General features: G+C 40.2%; 2 protein-coding genes across 5 annotated transcripts in view; one reads left to right on the forward strand and one right to left on the reverse strand.

Annotated features, from left to right (window-relative positions):
- Positions 1 to 7,240, reverse strand: part of LOC126856736 (brefeldin A-inhibited guanine nucleotide-exchange protein 2) — a 7,991-nt gene extending 751 nt beyond the window's left edge. Inside the window, exons 1-14 of one of the 4 annotated variants that reach the window (XM_050605533.1) lie at positions 7,157 to 7,240; positions 6,597 to 6,676; positions 6,208 to 6,509; positions 4,794 to 6,133; positions 4,230 to 4,670; positions 3,772 to 4,049; positions 3,173 to 3,547; positions 2,576 to 3,077; positions 2,192 to 2,487; positions 1,895 to 2,067; positions 1,523 to 1,743; positions 1,242 to 1,445; positions 548 to 1,128; positions 1 to 275 (exon numbers count right to left, since the gene is read on the reverse strand). The exon at positions 1 to 275 is cut by the window's left edge and continues 751 nt beyond it. In XM_050605533.1, coding sequence (XP_050461490.1) covers positions 1 to 275; positions 548 to 1,128; positions 1,242 to 1,445; positions 1,523 to 1,743; positions 1,895 to 2,067; positions 2,192 to 2,487; positions 2,576 to 3,077; positions 3,173 to 3,547; positions 3,772 to 4,049; positions 4,230 to 4,670; positions 4,794 to 6,133; positions 6,208 to 6,331 — 4,810 coding nt within the window. In that variant the 5' untranslated portion in view covers positions 6,332 to 6,509; positions 6,597 to 6,676; positions 7,157 to 7,240. Of the gene's footprint in view, positions 276 to 547; positions 1,129 to 1,241; positions 1,446 to 1,522; positions 1,744 to 1,894; positions 2,068 to 2,191; positions 2,488 to 2,575; positions 3,078 to 3,172; positions 3,548 to 3,771; positions 4,050 to 4,229; positions 4,671 to 4,793; positions 6,134 to 6,207; positions 6,537 to 6,596; positions 6,782 to 7,156 lie in introns of those variants that run through there. The other 3 variants (XM_050605534.1, XM_050605535.1, XM_050605532.1) reach the window with 3 other exon arrangements.
- Positions 7,241 to 7,934: 694 nt separating this feature from the next.
- On the forward strand, positions 7,935 to 13,053 carry LOC126856740 (luc7-like protein 3). Its single transcript, XM_050605541.1, has 7 exons — positions 7,935 to 8,470; positions 8,999 to 9,247; positions 9,308 to 9,514; positions 9,674 to 9,835; positions 9,926 to 10,122; positions 10,231 to 10,316; positions 10,394 to 13,053. The coding sequence occupies exons 1-7, from the start codon at positions 8,366 to 8,368 to the stop codon at positions 10,465 to 10,467; spliced, it is 1,080 nt and encodes a 359-aa protein (XP_050461498.1). The 5' UTR covers positions 7,935 to 8,365; the 3' UTR covers positions 10,468 to 13,053.
- Positions 13,054 to 13,233: the final 180 nt, after the last annotated feature.

Below are 13,233 nucleotides of genomic sequence, written 5' to 3' on the forward strand. Positions count from 1 at the left end.
TCTTGGACCAGTCCGCGCGATGTGCTTCGTCGCTGTACATTTTAAAGAGGATGCGTAGCGCGCAAGCAAGCGATTGCGTTTCCTGTTTTAACAAGTTCGGTTTCACGTTACCGCGAAAACTGGCCTTCCACAGCACGTTGCGCTGTTCGTGATTCGAATTAAAATTCTTCGCGAAGCGATGCGATCGCAGCAAACACTCCACTAGTTGCAGAAGGTGATTGGTCGTCAGAGCGCAGTACATGCCCTGTTCCTCCTTCTGTTGATCGGCGCTGGCCCTAAAGATACAATGCATATTGTTGTGAGTGTTGAAAAAATAAAAAATCCCACCTTGTTTTAATCGAATTATAATCAAACGCATGCTAACGATCGAATAAAAACAATGAGCATATTAATTTTAAAAACATCGAATAGGATGCCAATGTAGATGTATATATTGTGGCTCACAATGTCAAATTCTTTACTTAGATCTTGAAATCTTTAGAACTCAGAAATATCTTTCAATTCTTTTATAGTTATAAATATGCGAACGTAGCAACAAAACACTTACTTTACGAGCTCTAATGACTTGCCGTTCAGCATATCGGCCTGCGCGAGCGCCAGATTTTCCTGATCCTCTTTACGCGAAGTCGCCGGATAAAAGACAACATTGTCGATAGTTTGTATCAATTCGAGCTGGACTATGCACTTAATTTGCAGCGCGGAAAAGAGCTTCGCCTTCGGCAGAGACTCGTTGTTCAAACTCTGCGCGCTATTGCTCCGCTTAAGGATACCAATATGGAGGCCGTCGGACTCGCCAGTGATCACGTCAAGATCAGACTCCTTATTTGGCGACTGCGGTTTCCATGTGAGTAGAGCGGACGGCAAGGTACTTTCGAAAATATCCAAGACGCACTGACACGTCTTCTCCCAAGTTTGCTCGTCGAACTTGATACCGTTGCTGATGACCAGATTTTCCAGACAGTTGGTGCCCGACCGAGCCAGTTGCTCGTTGTCCTGTTGAACGCACCAAAGAAGCTGAAAATACAGCTGCTCCAGCAGTAAGGGACCCAGAATATCATAAAACTGCGAGAAAACATCTACAATGGCGTACAGCGCGTGATTACACGTTGTCGTCATCCACTCGGCTTTCTACAACATTCAAGATTCAGATGCTCCAATCACTTACCATTTCGAAAAAAAAAGCAAGAATAAACCTGTCTTTTTGCTTATTTCCATCTTTAAAGGTACAAACTCGTACAAACCTCGGTATGCTGCTCAGGCAGTTTCATGTTATCGAAAATCCTGAAAAGAACCTGGAAGAGATCCTTCCACCAATGAGGTTTAAAGGACGCACCATGAGTCTTGACAACATCAAAGAGTACTGTCAGCGCGCGCGTCCTAACATCCAGCTTGCATCTGCTCACTACGCAGGATAATTCAAACAGTAGTGGAAACCATCCTCTCACCTATAAGAAAAGAAAAAGAGAAAATAGAAACAAATATATTAACATCGAGCAAAATATACGGGTGAATATAACGTTACCCAGGCTCGATCTTCCTCGGAAACCATCCCGTTGTCATCCATCATACCCTCGGCAAACAGATTGGGATTCGCATCGATATAGGACGCGCAGGAACGTATCAATCGTATGGCCTCCATACTGGTGTCCGGAAAAGATGCGTTGCAGGCGAATTCGCTCAAACATTTGACAGCATCCTGAAAGGAGTCCACCATGATGCTGAAGTCCTCTGCATACAGCTCATCTACAGACACATTGTATCAACTCGAATTAACGACGATAATAAAATTTATCAATCAATCAGTGATTCGCTTAAACGTGTTGGTTTAAACGATCACCGAAAAGCCTAAAATAATGGGAGATATCATTTTGGAAGATATAAAAATATAACCCACTAATGATTTTGCCAGTCATGGAAAAGGCCAGTTCGACGACGGACTCGTCACGATCACTGGCCGCATGGTGAAAAACGCTGAAGATATTCTTCCAACCAGATCTGATATTAGGTGCCTGCGAGTGAACGATTTGCGCCACGCACCTGACGACCATGTCTCTGATCATAGGTGATCTGAATTAGATTAAATTATTAGTCACATCACACATACAATTAAATTACAGATATATTATATTAATTATGTCCAATTAAATATAAAGTGAATCATTAATATTAAGAGAATATCAAGTTAAATTACCTATTCTTCTTCATGATGTGTTCAAATGGCCTGAGAAAGTCCTTTTGGAATCTGAAGTTGGCAAATTCGCCCTTCTCAATAAACTTTGTAGCCAGCTGCCTCAGAGAATCGACGGCAAAGAACGCGATATCTTGCCGAGGACTACATCCTACCCTATCGAAATGGTCGCCAAGTACTTGCCAAATCCTGGACCATTGCAATCTAATACGACCCATGTTATAATATGAAATTTCGACAATCTTTGTGAGAGAGAACATGCGTGGTTGTGTAGGATGCGCCAGCTCCTCGAGAGAGACCTATTATATAACGAAATATTAATTATTTAATTTTATATCTAAAATATAATAATAAATTTTATATCAATTTAATATAAAGGGAACAGACCTGGCAGAGAGCTTTGACGAATTCGACGATGGCATCACCGTCAAGTCTCGTTGACCCGGTAAAGATACGATCGACAGCTACGACGACGCTCTGCGAGCTGGTCTCGCCAATCGACTCCTTTACACTGGGGTCTAACGAGCTCAGATTGAGATTACTAGCTTGATGTGAACTGGCAGAATGCGCGAGATTGCCAAAGTTTGCCAGCGGCGACGGGAAATGCGGCTTCGATGGCGGGCCCAGCAACTGCGGCCGTACCCCAGTGCCAATCAGTTGTGCCAATTCCAATTGAGAAATGCATTTGACAACGTCGAGCCACGAGCTCCCTAGATAGTTGCCATCGGTATGCGCTACTGTGATGAGAGTTTTAATGGTGTCGATATTTTTCGCCTTCATCTCGGTAATGGGCGAATTAGCCGTCAGCAGAGTGAATCTCGCCAGCGCCTGCACGTAAGCATCGCGCTCAAGGCTCATGTGAAAAATGCAGGCAATACGAATGGCACACCTGTAGAAAGCATTACAAATAAGTGATATAATATAAATGTAATTAGTTACGAAAAGCAGTGTGTGTAAGTTTTCATTCTAAAAATATCTTCTCACCTGATGCCATCGAGGCAAAGCGACGCAATCTCTGTATCGTCGCAGTCCTGCAGACCGACACTGAAGGCCGCGAGAAATGGCGTCCAGGCCATCTTGAACATTGGGCGCACGTGTTCGAGATGTTTCGCCGTAGTGAACGGTGCCTGAACATGACTGACAGATTCCATCAGATTCTTCGCCGCTGTGGAGATTACCTCCATCTCCATGTTCCATAGCAATCGTCGTTTCTTCTCACTGGAGATTAGCTGTTTGCCGGAAAGCCGACTGTTGTTGGGGTTCGACTTCATTTTGATCTCGTTACCGGCGATTTCATCGTAGATTCTAGAAAGGTATTCCTCGGGAAGATCTTCGTTGTCGCTAATACGCCGATTAAGCCTGGACGATTAAACAAGATAGAATAGAAAAGATCTTCTCAATTTATACTTAAACAAAAAATTAACATTTAATAAAAATAAAATGCATATAATGATGAAAGAATTAATATAAAGCTTCATATCACATTACAAATTTGATATCAATATAGATCCCTCTTTCACAAAACACAAAAAGAGAACGCATGCACGCACATTGTAATCAGTTTAAACTGTATTGTACTGTACCTAATATACTGTTCTTTAGTCATCTTATTCTTAACCTGCGGTGAATGCAAATCAGTGGTCAGCATTATGATTGAGAAACCGAGAACATAGGCTGTGTCCGCGCTGGTGAAGAGACCGTTATTGGGATTGCATTCACAATAGCGGCTGGCAAATTTCTCCATCAGTCGGTCGATCTTCTGCGCCTCGCCGGGCAGCCGAAAGCCTTCCAGAAAGTATCTCAGCGCGGTCACTAGATCGCGCTCAGCAAAATTCATCTGATCAATGTAGTGGTACATTACCTGCAAGAGTAAAGTAACCGGTCAGATTTTGTTACGTCATCCCGTAATTGATTATACAGAAAAATTTAAATAATATTCTAAACTGATTACCGAAATAATTATCGCTTAATGATTATTATTAAGATTATTATTAAGATTATTATCATATATAGCTTGTACAATCTTTACATTCTCTATTACCTGATTGTGATTATGATCACCCAAAAAATCACCGATAGCCGTTTTATCGAGCCGTTCATCCAGATGCAGCCATCTTGCCACGTCCTCTGGTGAGGTACCGAGTAGCCCCTGCTCCTGCAGATACTGAACACCCTTGCCGGGTTTCCGACTAAAGATCTCAATGCCGGTCTCCCACACCTCCTTCTGCTGCTTTTGCACCTCGTATTGCTCCGGCGAGTCCGGCACTTCTTTGTTACCGATCAAACTGGAGTTGGCTGACGAGAGACTACCGGCGCTGCCGTAGCGCGGCAGCGGAATCTCTGGCGCCGGGTCTGGTGGATCCGAGAGTGGCTGCTGATCCGCCGGTACGCTCGGGTTCACATACAGATCTCGACTCCATTCCACCATGCACTTCAAGATGGAAACAAGGCACTCGAGACCGCGAATGCGCATAGATTTCTCCTGGAACAGCAAGACGCAAGTATTAGAGACTAGAATACGACATTGTCTCTCGATAAAGTGTCCTCTTTTACTAATAATTCATCTTATTTTTTCTTTTTCCTTCTATCATTGCTTGAAACACACCTGATTCGGTGATGCACCGAGTTCCAGGGCTTGACGACCCTGGGCAATCTTAGAGAGATCGTTGACGAGTCGTTCAAAGAGATTCGCCGCGGAGAGATCGCAATCGTAATTAACGTAGATGTCGACGACACTCTGAGCATCCGCACAAATTCTCGTGAGCGCATGTATGACCATCCACTTATGCTCGAAGGAACTACTGGAAGTCTCGAGAATATTCATAAAGATCTCCTTAAAGAACACTTCGATCTGCATCTTGAGATGGACTTTAAAACGCGCAAGCAGCGCCAAGAATAGCGCCAGCGAAAGCTCAAATACCTCCGGCACTGAAGATACGCCATTCTTAGACAACGCGACGCATAGATACTGCTTAATGGCGATGACAAACATCTCATTGGAGCGCAGTATCGGACCAGCGTTCTGCAGGATTCCTAGGAGCAACTGCAGCGACAAGATCTTGGACCGAAGCTCGTGCGATCTCGGGTCGGGTGTGCCATCCGGTAGTGGCTTCATCGATAATTTGCAGAGAGCGCGAAATACGAGAAACGCGTCTTTCTGCAGTACATGGGTGAACTTGGCGGTGACCATATTGTCATTCTCGGTAGTCACCTCGTCGCCATTGTCATCTGGGCCGCCGTTCTCCAGATTGATGTCCTCTTCCAACGGCACCACCGAATTCACCACATCTTCAAGGATACCTTTGACAATCGTTTGAGAATCAACGATGTCGGAGGCATTCTCCGCATTTAGTTCAGCCTCGGCATCACCGTTCGCTATAACAGCAGCCTCCTGCTGCTGATGCTCCCCATCGATTCTCACATTCTCCTCCTCGGCTTGAGTCTCCATTCGTGCAAAGATCACGTTAATCATTTGCGTGAGAGTCGCGCGAGCGGTCGTTTGGTTCACCAAATTGCGCGACGCCAAGTAAACATTGTAAACAGTACGGATCGTCAATAACACTGTGCCTTCGTGCACCTCCACATGTTGACTTGTCATCACAGTCAGTAGGGCTTTAATAATCTGCAACTGCACGCCCTCGTCGGTCTGTGGGCCGGTGAAACAGCCGCAGATTGTTTCGACAATGCGCACAATCAACAACTTGTTTGGCTCCGTCGAATCGGGCACATTGCCGGTCAGATGGCCGTACGCAATCAACTTTTGCAAGCAGTCCAGCGCGGTCACTACGATTCGCGGCGACTTGCTCTGGCATGCCAACTCGAACGGTAAAAAGTATTTCTCCGCTGTAATGACATTTGAGTCGCTTTTAGGTTGTGGAAGGGCGTTTGACGTCACCTCTTCGCCTTGCATAACCGGTACATCTTTGATCTCGTTGCGAAGGTCCTCTGCAAGACGGAAATACAAATATAATCGCGCGCAACAACTATGTACATTCTTGGAAAAATCTTCGAATTCTCACCGAGTGCGGATTCGCAAGATTTTCTGAGTTGCGAGAGATGCGATCTCTTGACATCTCGATCGGCCAATATCTTCTCCAAAGCTCGAACGATAAACATCTCTCTGGTTTTGGAATTATTTTGCATCGTCACCACTCCCCACGCCGCGGTGTAGAATCTATGCTCGTTTAATGCACGTACCTCAAAATGTCAACATCGAAGCGAGCTAGCAAACAGCTATGCATGTAATTATCTCGGATGTCCATCTGGCTGCTCATCGACATCTTTCACTGTGTTTACTTTCTATCCTATACACAACCTCTCGCTACGAATTTGAGAACGTCAAAGATTGCTGGCAGAATAAACTGAATAAGTAAAACCTCGCGCAAGCAGAAGGTACGAAATTACTCACCTACATAAAGAGACGACAATCGCATTCAAATCTTCGAGACGATAATAGCACCGCGGCAATGCGGTCTCCTCAAGAACGATCTACAACATCGCCCGTCAGCGTATCTCAAAATTCGGAATAGCATAGACGTCAACCGACACTTATCATACATACATATATATATATATATATATATATATACACACACACACACACGCATCACCTCGTTTACACTGTGACAACTACTTGAACATAACTGCAAATATTGCGAATGATGACAGTCTCGAAATCTCGAACGTCGAACTCGAACGCTCGAACCAATGACGCCAGAAATGGGATCCTGCGCAGTGCGCACGCATGCTTGAGAACCGTCAACCACGTACACACATTGCTACATTACGGGCGCAGAGCATTTGTTTTTTGATAAGCAAATGAGTTAGCTTAGGAGACTGACATCACAGACGATTCGAATTGTTATAAAAATAATATTTAATTTTATATTTTATATGTTTCCTTTTCTATAAAGTTTTATATTTTATATATTGTACAATTTTGTATGAACAATAATTAAGGGCCCATACCTTTTTTTCGCTAAAACTACTGCGATGATTTAATTTTTGTCATTCATGCACGCGGAGACGTAGGATCTCATTTCTAGAATCACTGCCTCGAATTTCCATTCCCCTTCATAGCAAACTTCACGCAACTGCATCAGCACAGGCACTTTATGAGATTTAAAAATTCTACTCCTAGAGAAATGTAACTTTTAATTAACCAATCAAGACACAAGAAATGAAAATATTTGATTGGTCAAATATCTAGCGCAAGTAAAAAAAAAGAGAAACACGATACTGTTTGCTCGTACAAAAATTGTTTAAACATTTTGATAATAATTCCTTTTGTAACGATAAATGTACATATATACATTGTACAGATATTAGTTTAGGTAGATTTTTTCATACATTTAATTGTGTTTACTTTTGAGTCATTATATACATCGTTGTCATTAACCGGCTCACACTGTGAGCATACGTGCGCAAATGGGCAACTAAAATCCATAAAATTATTATAAAAGAAATGTGATAAGAATTCCGCATATATATGTAGTATAATGTACTCTTATATTGCTAGCACCAAGCTTTTCAATAGGCGGTGTGCTCGCCGATGAAGTGAGACGGAATAGCAGACGTTTTGGCCATTCTGCGCATGTGTGATATCTGTAAGGCCAATGAGTTTCTACACATTTCTACTCTCAATTTCCAGACCAATCAATTTCCTTATGCATATGCTTATGGACCAATCAATTTTCTTATGCTTATGGTTATGCGCTGCAAAAGTCAGGGGCCCGGCATTAAGCCGTAAGAAATTATCCGATCATATTTGATTCTTCTCACATTCAACTGTGATTGGTTAATTTCTTATGGCTTAAAACTTACTATACTTATTGTGGACTCGGGCTAATACGAGTGAAGATTTTTGTTTGCTGGATGAAAGTGATGAAAGACTTTTTCACATCATCAGTTCAGCTGTTCACCGCAACAAGCCACCTGGCGGCGCAGTCTTTAGTTCGCCTAGCAATTGTCACGATCGTGTTGCCGTCGTGAGTAGCGAGTCGTGAGTGCCGAGATTGCATGCGTTCCCTTAAAATCTCTATTTTTCGTTCATTTCTTTCATCTCCACGCGGATTCACGCTCAGCGCGATTTCCTCAGCACAGACTTTTTTTCGTGTTCTTTTCGGACGCGATCTCCGCGCGCAGCTCGCGACATCGTCGTAGTGTGGCAGAAACAAGATGGCCGCCGCCGCGGCCGCCGCGCTGCTTGACGAGCTCATGGGCAGGAATAGAAATGTTTTGCCCAACGAGAAACCCAAAGAGCTCAACTGGGAGGATCCCGAGGTGATCTCTCGTCGTCCGATGCTAAACGATGTTCACAAAACATTGTTTTCCGCGGAAAATTTTCTAAAGGCTGCGTTAATCCTTTACTTTGATGAAAAATTTGTTTTTATTTGCCGTTTCCAATCAAGTTTAAAAAATTCGCCATTCTTGAAAATTTCCTCAAGTTAATTTCGAATTCTCCTCGAGAGAATTACGAATGAAAAGGTTTAATCGTAATAACTATTAGAGAAATTAGTTACAATATATATATATATATATATATATATATATATATATATATTGTAACTAATTTAAAAAAATATATATATATTAGATTTAAGTTAACGAGACTGTAAGATGTAGAGAATATTAGAGAGAAAAATAAATACATAGTTTATAGTTGTTTACAGTTATTTACTTGACAATGATTATGTGAAGATTCTGAAAATATAGACATTATTCTTGTATCTTATTTGTACCTTGATCACATCTTTAATGATTTATGTTTCTGCATTTCATATTTATCAAAGCTTATTTATCATGTTTTAGTTTTGCAAGCTGTATTTGGTAAAATTCTGTCCTCACGATCTATTTGTGAATACGAGAGCGGACTTGGGTGCATGTCCCAAGGTACACGACGACGAAGCTAGAGAATTGTTCGAAAAAGCACCATATTCGTATCGTAAGCAGCAATATGAAGATGAATTTATTAGATACTGTCAAAGTATGTTGAACGAAGTGGAGCGTAAGATTATTAAAGGAAAACAGCGATTGGCACTGATTGGGAGAACAGAAGCAGTAAGTTTTTCATTACAAGATTATAAATATAAAAATTATGATTCAATGCTTTGTGTATAGCCAACGTTAACACCGGCGCAAACGCAAAGAAACGAGGAGCAGATTGCTCTGTTGACAGAAAAGATAAATAAATTAGTGGAAGAAGCTGAACAGAGTGGAATTCAAGGCAATGTGGAGCAGGCGCAGGGCCTCATGCGTCTTTGTGATCAATTGAAGGAAGAGCGCGAAACCTTGAGGAAATCCAACGACAATAGCCATTACAATCAAGTGAGTTTGTAGATTGATTATTTTGATTTATATGAAAGTTACAATTATAATCTGTAATAAATTATAAATATAATTTATGGTAACAAAAAAATTAATAAAAAATGGCAAATATAATGCTGTATGGCATATTTGTACTAATTTTATGAAATTTATTTGTAGACTGCTGAACTAGCAGCCGCGCAGGAGAAACAGATGGAGGTGTGCGACGTGTGCGGTGCGTTCCTTATTGTGGGCGACGCCCAGCAACGGATCGACGATCATTTAATGGGAAAACAGCATGTGGGCTATGCGAGACTAAAAAGCGCTCTTCAAGAAATTATGGTGAGGATAGGTTTTTCTCGTATATTTTTTTCAACATATACAATAGATACATCTTTGAAACTCAAGAGGAAATTAAAATTCTGCGTGCAGAACAAGCGCGAAAAGGCGCGCGATGAGAAGGAGCAAAGAAGGGAGGAGGAACGAAAGCAAAGGGCGCGAGCGAACGAAGAAATCGACAGGCGGCGGAGAGATGGCGACAGAGATAGAGATCGCGACAGAGATAGGGATAAACGTCGAAGCAGACGAATGGACGATGATAAAAACCGTCACGACTCTAGCAGTCATAGGTGAATATCGTTTCGCGGTAGATTATTTTTTTATTGTATTTTGATAAAAACCAATATCCGACGATACTCAAACAAGTTAATCTAACGAAGAGATGTTGCTGGTTACAGAAATTCTGGGCATAGAAGTAGAAGTAAATCGCGAGAAAGACACCATCGGGATGAAGATAATTATCGACGTCATGGTCGAGATAAGGGTGAGCTATGATTTGATTCTTCTAACATGCTGTAGATGTCAAGCTGTGCTCGATAATCACAATAACAATAATTTCAGGGAATCGCGATCATCGGAGCTCCAGTCATCAAAATCGTCGTCGTCACCGCTCGCGAAGCCGAAGTCACAAGTAACTTCTCTTGATTGGTTAGTGAGTGAGAAATGAGCCAGGTATGCACCAAACAATATAACCATATTCGTCTCAATTACTGTACAGGTACTCTTTCGATCCAGGTGAGTTGCCATTCCGATGCACATAATATACATGATAATATAATCTGTGATGTTTGAAGCGCCGCGTAAGAGTCACAACAAGTGTTCGTTTCACACACACTCTCTCTCTCTCTCTCTTTCTCTTTCTCTGTTTCTCTGTTTCTCTGATACACTCTCTCCACCTCTCTTTATCTGATCTCCCGCCAGAATAATCGAACATCATAAAACCCTATTCTTTTATTGTCTTTAAGATTTCATGATTAATGGCGCACATTAGGTATGAATGAATATTAAACAAACAATAGTAATAAATAGGGTAACAGATACACTTATTGTTGTATAGTTCCTCTGCAAAGATACAAAGAGTTTATAACAATAATCTAACTTATGATCTCTTAAGATTGAGAAAATTGAATTTATCCATTCTTTTGGCCAAATTTTTTTTAGTTATCAATTTTTTTTAACATCAATCATATTATTGTTGCGATATTAAAAGAAAAGAGATATTAAAGAGATATTAAAAGATATTAAAACAAAACTCTCGAAAAGAGTTAAAAGGTTTCGAAATCAATCTAAGTTCTATTTCTTCTCTATAAATTTGAAAAAGAAAAAACTAAATATATTTTTTTCAACTTTGATTTTCTTGCGTTAAAAAAAAGAAAGAAAAATGCGAAAAATTCTTTAATCGCATCGTGCGGAAATCAAATTTGCCTTTGATACATAAAACTACGAGCATTTCTGATTATTGTCTGTGGAGCAAGCTGGGACAAGGTATATCCTACGGCTTGCTTTTGTCGATCATAATTCTGTATTCGAGCGGCAGAAGAGCGTAAGTCCAAGAATTCGTTTTTTTCCAGGAGAAGCCCGCGAAAATTCCGGAATTATGGATGCGTGCATATTCAAGATGAATTAAATATAAGTGTGAAAAAATGCAATCAGGTTGAAATTCATCTAAGATAACATATACATACAGATTTTATATATATATATATATATATAAATTCGTGATGTTTATTTAAAAATAAAACAAATTGTTTGTAAAAATATAGCGTTTCTCTTTATTATAACGCGTGCTACCGCGTTTTTATTTTCAGATGAAATCGAATTCAAAAACTTATTTCTTTCGGGAATTGCGTTTTCCGTTATTGAAAGAAAACGCTACGTATTTACGTTATTCCGGGAAAAAAAAAGCCGATAGTATTGGACTTACTCTTTTCCGCATCTCTGGCACAAAACTGACTTCGTTGAAAAAAATGTAATCTAAAGTTTGCGTGATAAGAGAGGAAGGAAGGGAGGGAGGGAGGGAGGGAGGGAGAGAGAGAGAGAGAGAGAAAAGAGAAGAGAAGAAATTTAGTGCGGTGGGGGGAGGGGACAAAGTTCTTTCTCAGTGCCCGCTTCATAGAGCTTCGACCACGACTGCGAATGCAGTTGGAGAGCGCACAACTGCGAGTGCGCCCTGCAAACATGTGTGACTGTGACTATACGAACCTCTAGCTTCCATGTGCCACGCAATTGACGAGGTATTTATGCCGGAATGTGATAATATCAACATATCCTTCTCTGCCAGGAGAATTCATTTCCCTTTCTTGCTTTCTTTTATCTGTGGATCCCTGGCTAAGGATCGAAGATTCGGAGATAATATAAAAATCCTCAAATTACTGAAATAGGATGTGATCATGTTTTCGCGTAGAAAAAGCGAAGAATAGAAAAAAAAATTAAGATATATTTGCAATCTTCTTAAGAGGACAAGACTGATAGACGACCGTTTTCATTACAATGAAAAGAAGATACGCTTCTCGATAATAATGTGTATGGTGCTGCTTGTAACAAAAAATAATATATAAATAATATTTTGTAAGAGAATATACATGTACCTGATGCATATAAAAAATATAATATTTAATTGAAAGGTAACATTCATTTGACAAATAATTCTTTTTCCGGGGAAATTAGATTTATTAAAAAGTTAGATAAATTCGCTTTCATAAAAATTTAATTCATAACCTTCTTGAGATCTCTTCGAGAATTTCGTGCGCATATTAAACATACAATCGACAGAAGGACAGGATTTTGTTAATACAAAACTATTATTGAAATATGATTGAACTTTACATCTAATCATGATACCGATGACTCTTACTAAGACTCGAATTGTCTATTTTCAGGAAGAAGAGAGACGAACAAAGTATGAAGATCACACAGGAAGTTGCGTAAGACGTACATCGCTTAACGTACTGTTAAGGTAAAGATTTTAAATAATCTTAACGGTGATAAGAGAGAAAGAAATAGAAAGGGCACATACGAAGAAAAAAAATTTTCATCGAGACACGTCGGGATTAAAATAATAACTTGTGTCTCGAACAATTGTTATTTTAGGCCATCTATACATAAACAGAGCGATCAGAAAGGTAAATTATCTAATATTAACGCGGTATTATTTATAATGCACCGCAATTACGATACTCCTAAGATTGTTATTTGAAATTAATAAAATGATGCTAGATGGACTTTGATTCTCTCCTTTTTTTTACTCTATATTCCTCTTTGTACGATTTTGAAATTAAAATAAATTTAATTCCGACTTAAATATCAACTTTTTATACATCGTCTTAAATTTTATCAATTTCTTAATTTTTATTATATTATATCAAATATATGAAACTAACAAAATTAGACATATGGACAAA

The sequence above is a fragment of the Cataglyphis hispanica genome, chromosome 19 (genome assembly GCF_021464435.1).
Source record: "Cataglyphis hispanica isolate Lineage 1 chromosome 19, ULB_Chis1_1.0, whole genome shotgun sequence".
Classification (NCBI taxonomy): Eukaryota; Metazoa; Arthropoda; class Insecta; order Hymenoptera; family Formicidae; genus Cataglyphis; species Cataglyphis hispanica.

What these genes read in the sequence shown, in the direction of transcription:
- LOC126856740 (XM_050605541.1), top strand. Translation starts at nt 8,366, where the DNA reads ATGGCCGCCGCCGCGGCCGCCGCGCTGCTTGACGAGCTCATGGGCAGG. An exon ending in TGATTGGGAGAACAGAAGCA is followed by an intron (nt 9,248 to 9,307) that starts GTAAGTTTTTCA and finishes CTTTGTGTATAG; the next exon opens with CCAACGTTAACACCGGCGCA. An exon ending in ACGTCATGGTCGAGATAAGG is followed by an intron (nt 10,317 to 10,393) that starts GTGAGCTATGAT and finishes CAATAATTTCAG; the next exon opens with GGAATCGCGATCATCGGAGC.